The sequence below is a fragment of the Charadrius vociferus genome, unplaced genomic scaffold (genome assembly GCF_000708025.1).
Source record: "Charadrius vociferus isolate BGI_N301 unplaced genomic scaffold, ASM70802v2 scaffold49, whole genome shotgun sequence".
NCBI classification, from domain to species: Eukaryota; Metazoa; Chordata; class Aves; order Charadriiformes; family Charadriidae; genus Charadrius; species Charadrius vociferus.
The window spans coordinates 5,492,444-5,493,152 of NW_009661375.1; the positions used below are offsets into that span (position 1 = coordinate 5,492,444).

General features: G+C 64.7%; 1 protein-coding gene across 1 annotated transcript in view; it reads right to left on the reverse strand.

The window, feature by feature from the left end:
- OTX2 (orthodenticle homeobox 2) overlaps positions 1-543 on the reverse strand; it is a 3,996-nt gene extending 3,453 nt beyond the window's left edge. The window contains exon 1 of the mRNA XM_009893959.1: positions 447-543. Coding sequence (XP_009892261.1) covers positions 447-543 — 97 coding nt within the window. The remainder of the gene's footprint in view (positions 1-446) is intronic.
- Between the last annotated feature and the right edge of the window lie 166 nt (positions 544-709).

Below are 709 nucleotides of genomic sequence, written 5' to 3' on the forward strand. Positions count from 1 at the left end.
CGGGGGGTGGCGGCGAAAGGAGCCAGAGGCCCTGGCTGTCACTCAGCGGCCCCTCAGTCCCCCGTGTCCCCTCCAGCCCCCTCCCCAGGGGTGGTACCCCCATTCCCCCCACCTCTCCTGAGTGACCCGCACCCCAGTTCTCAGTTGCCACCAGCAATCCCACACCTCGATGCTTCCTCCACATCTCCCCGGGATGGGTCTGGAGCATCTGCCCCCCACCTCCAGCAGAAGGGTTCTCCCTCTTTGCACACCCTTTCCCGGATAAAAAGTTGAGGGTGAGGAGGAAGGGAGAAAGGGAGGGACCCCGCGCATCCCACCATCGCGGTTCCTGAGCACGTTGTGCCTCCAAAAGATTCCAAAAGCCCGGCGGCTTCTCCTCCGTCGGGTAAAAAAAAAGGGGAGCGAGGGTGCGGGGGGAATGGGAAGGGAAGAAAAACGTGGCTTACCGGGATAACCGACGGACGGATGCAACAAATCCATGCCCGAGGTTGTGAGACTCAGGCCATTGACTGCATAAGGTGGTTGCTTAAGATAAGACATCATGCTAAAGTTGTGGCGGGGAGGAGAGTTGGCCGAAATCCGGGCGAGGGGGAGCCGCCCGAGCGCCCTGCCTGCCCCGGGCGGTGCCTGGGGGTGCCGTCGGGCGGGGGGGGCCGCCAGGTGCCTGCGGAGGAGCGAGAGGAGGGGGGGGGGGGGGGGAGGGGGGAGG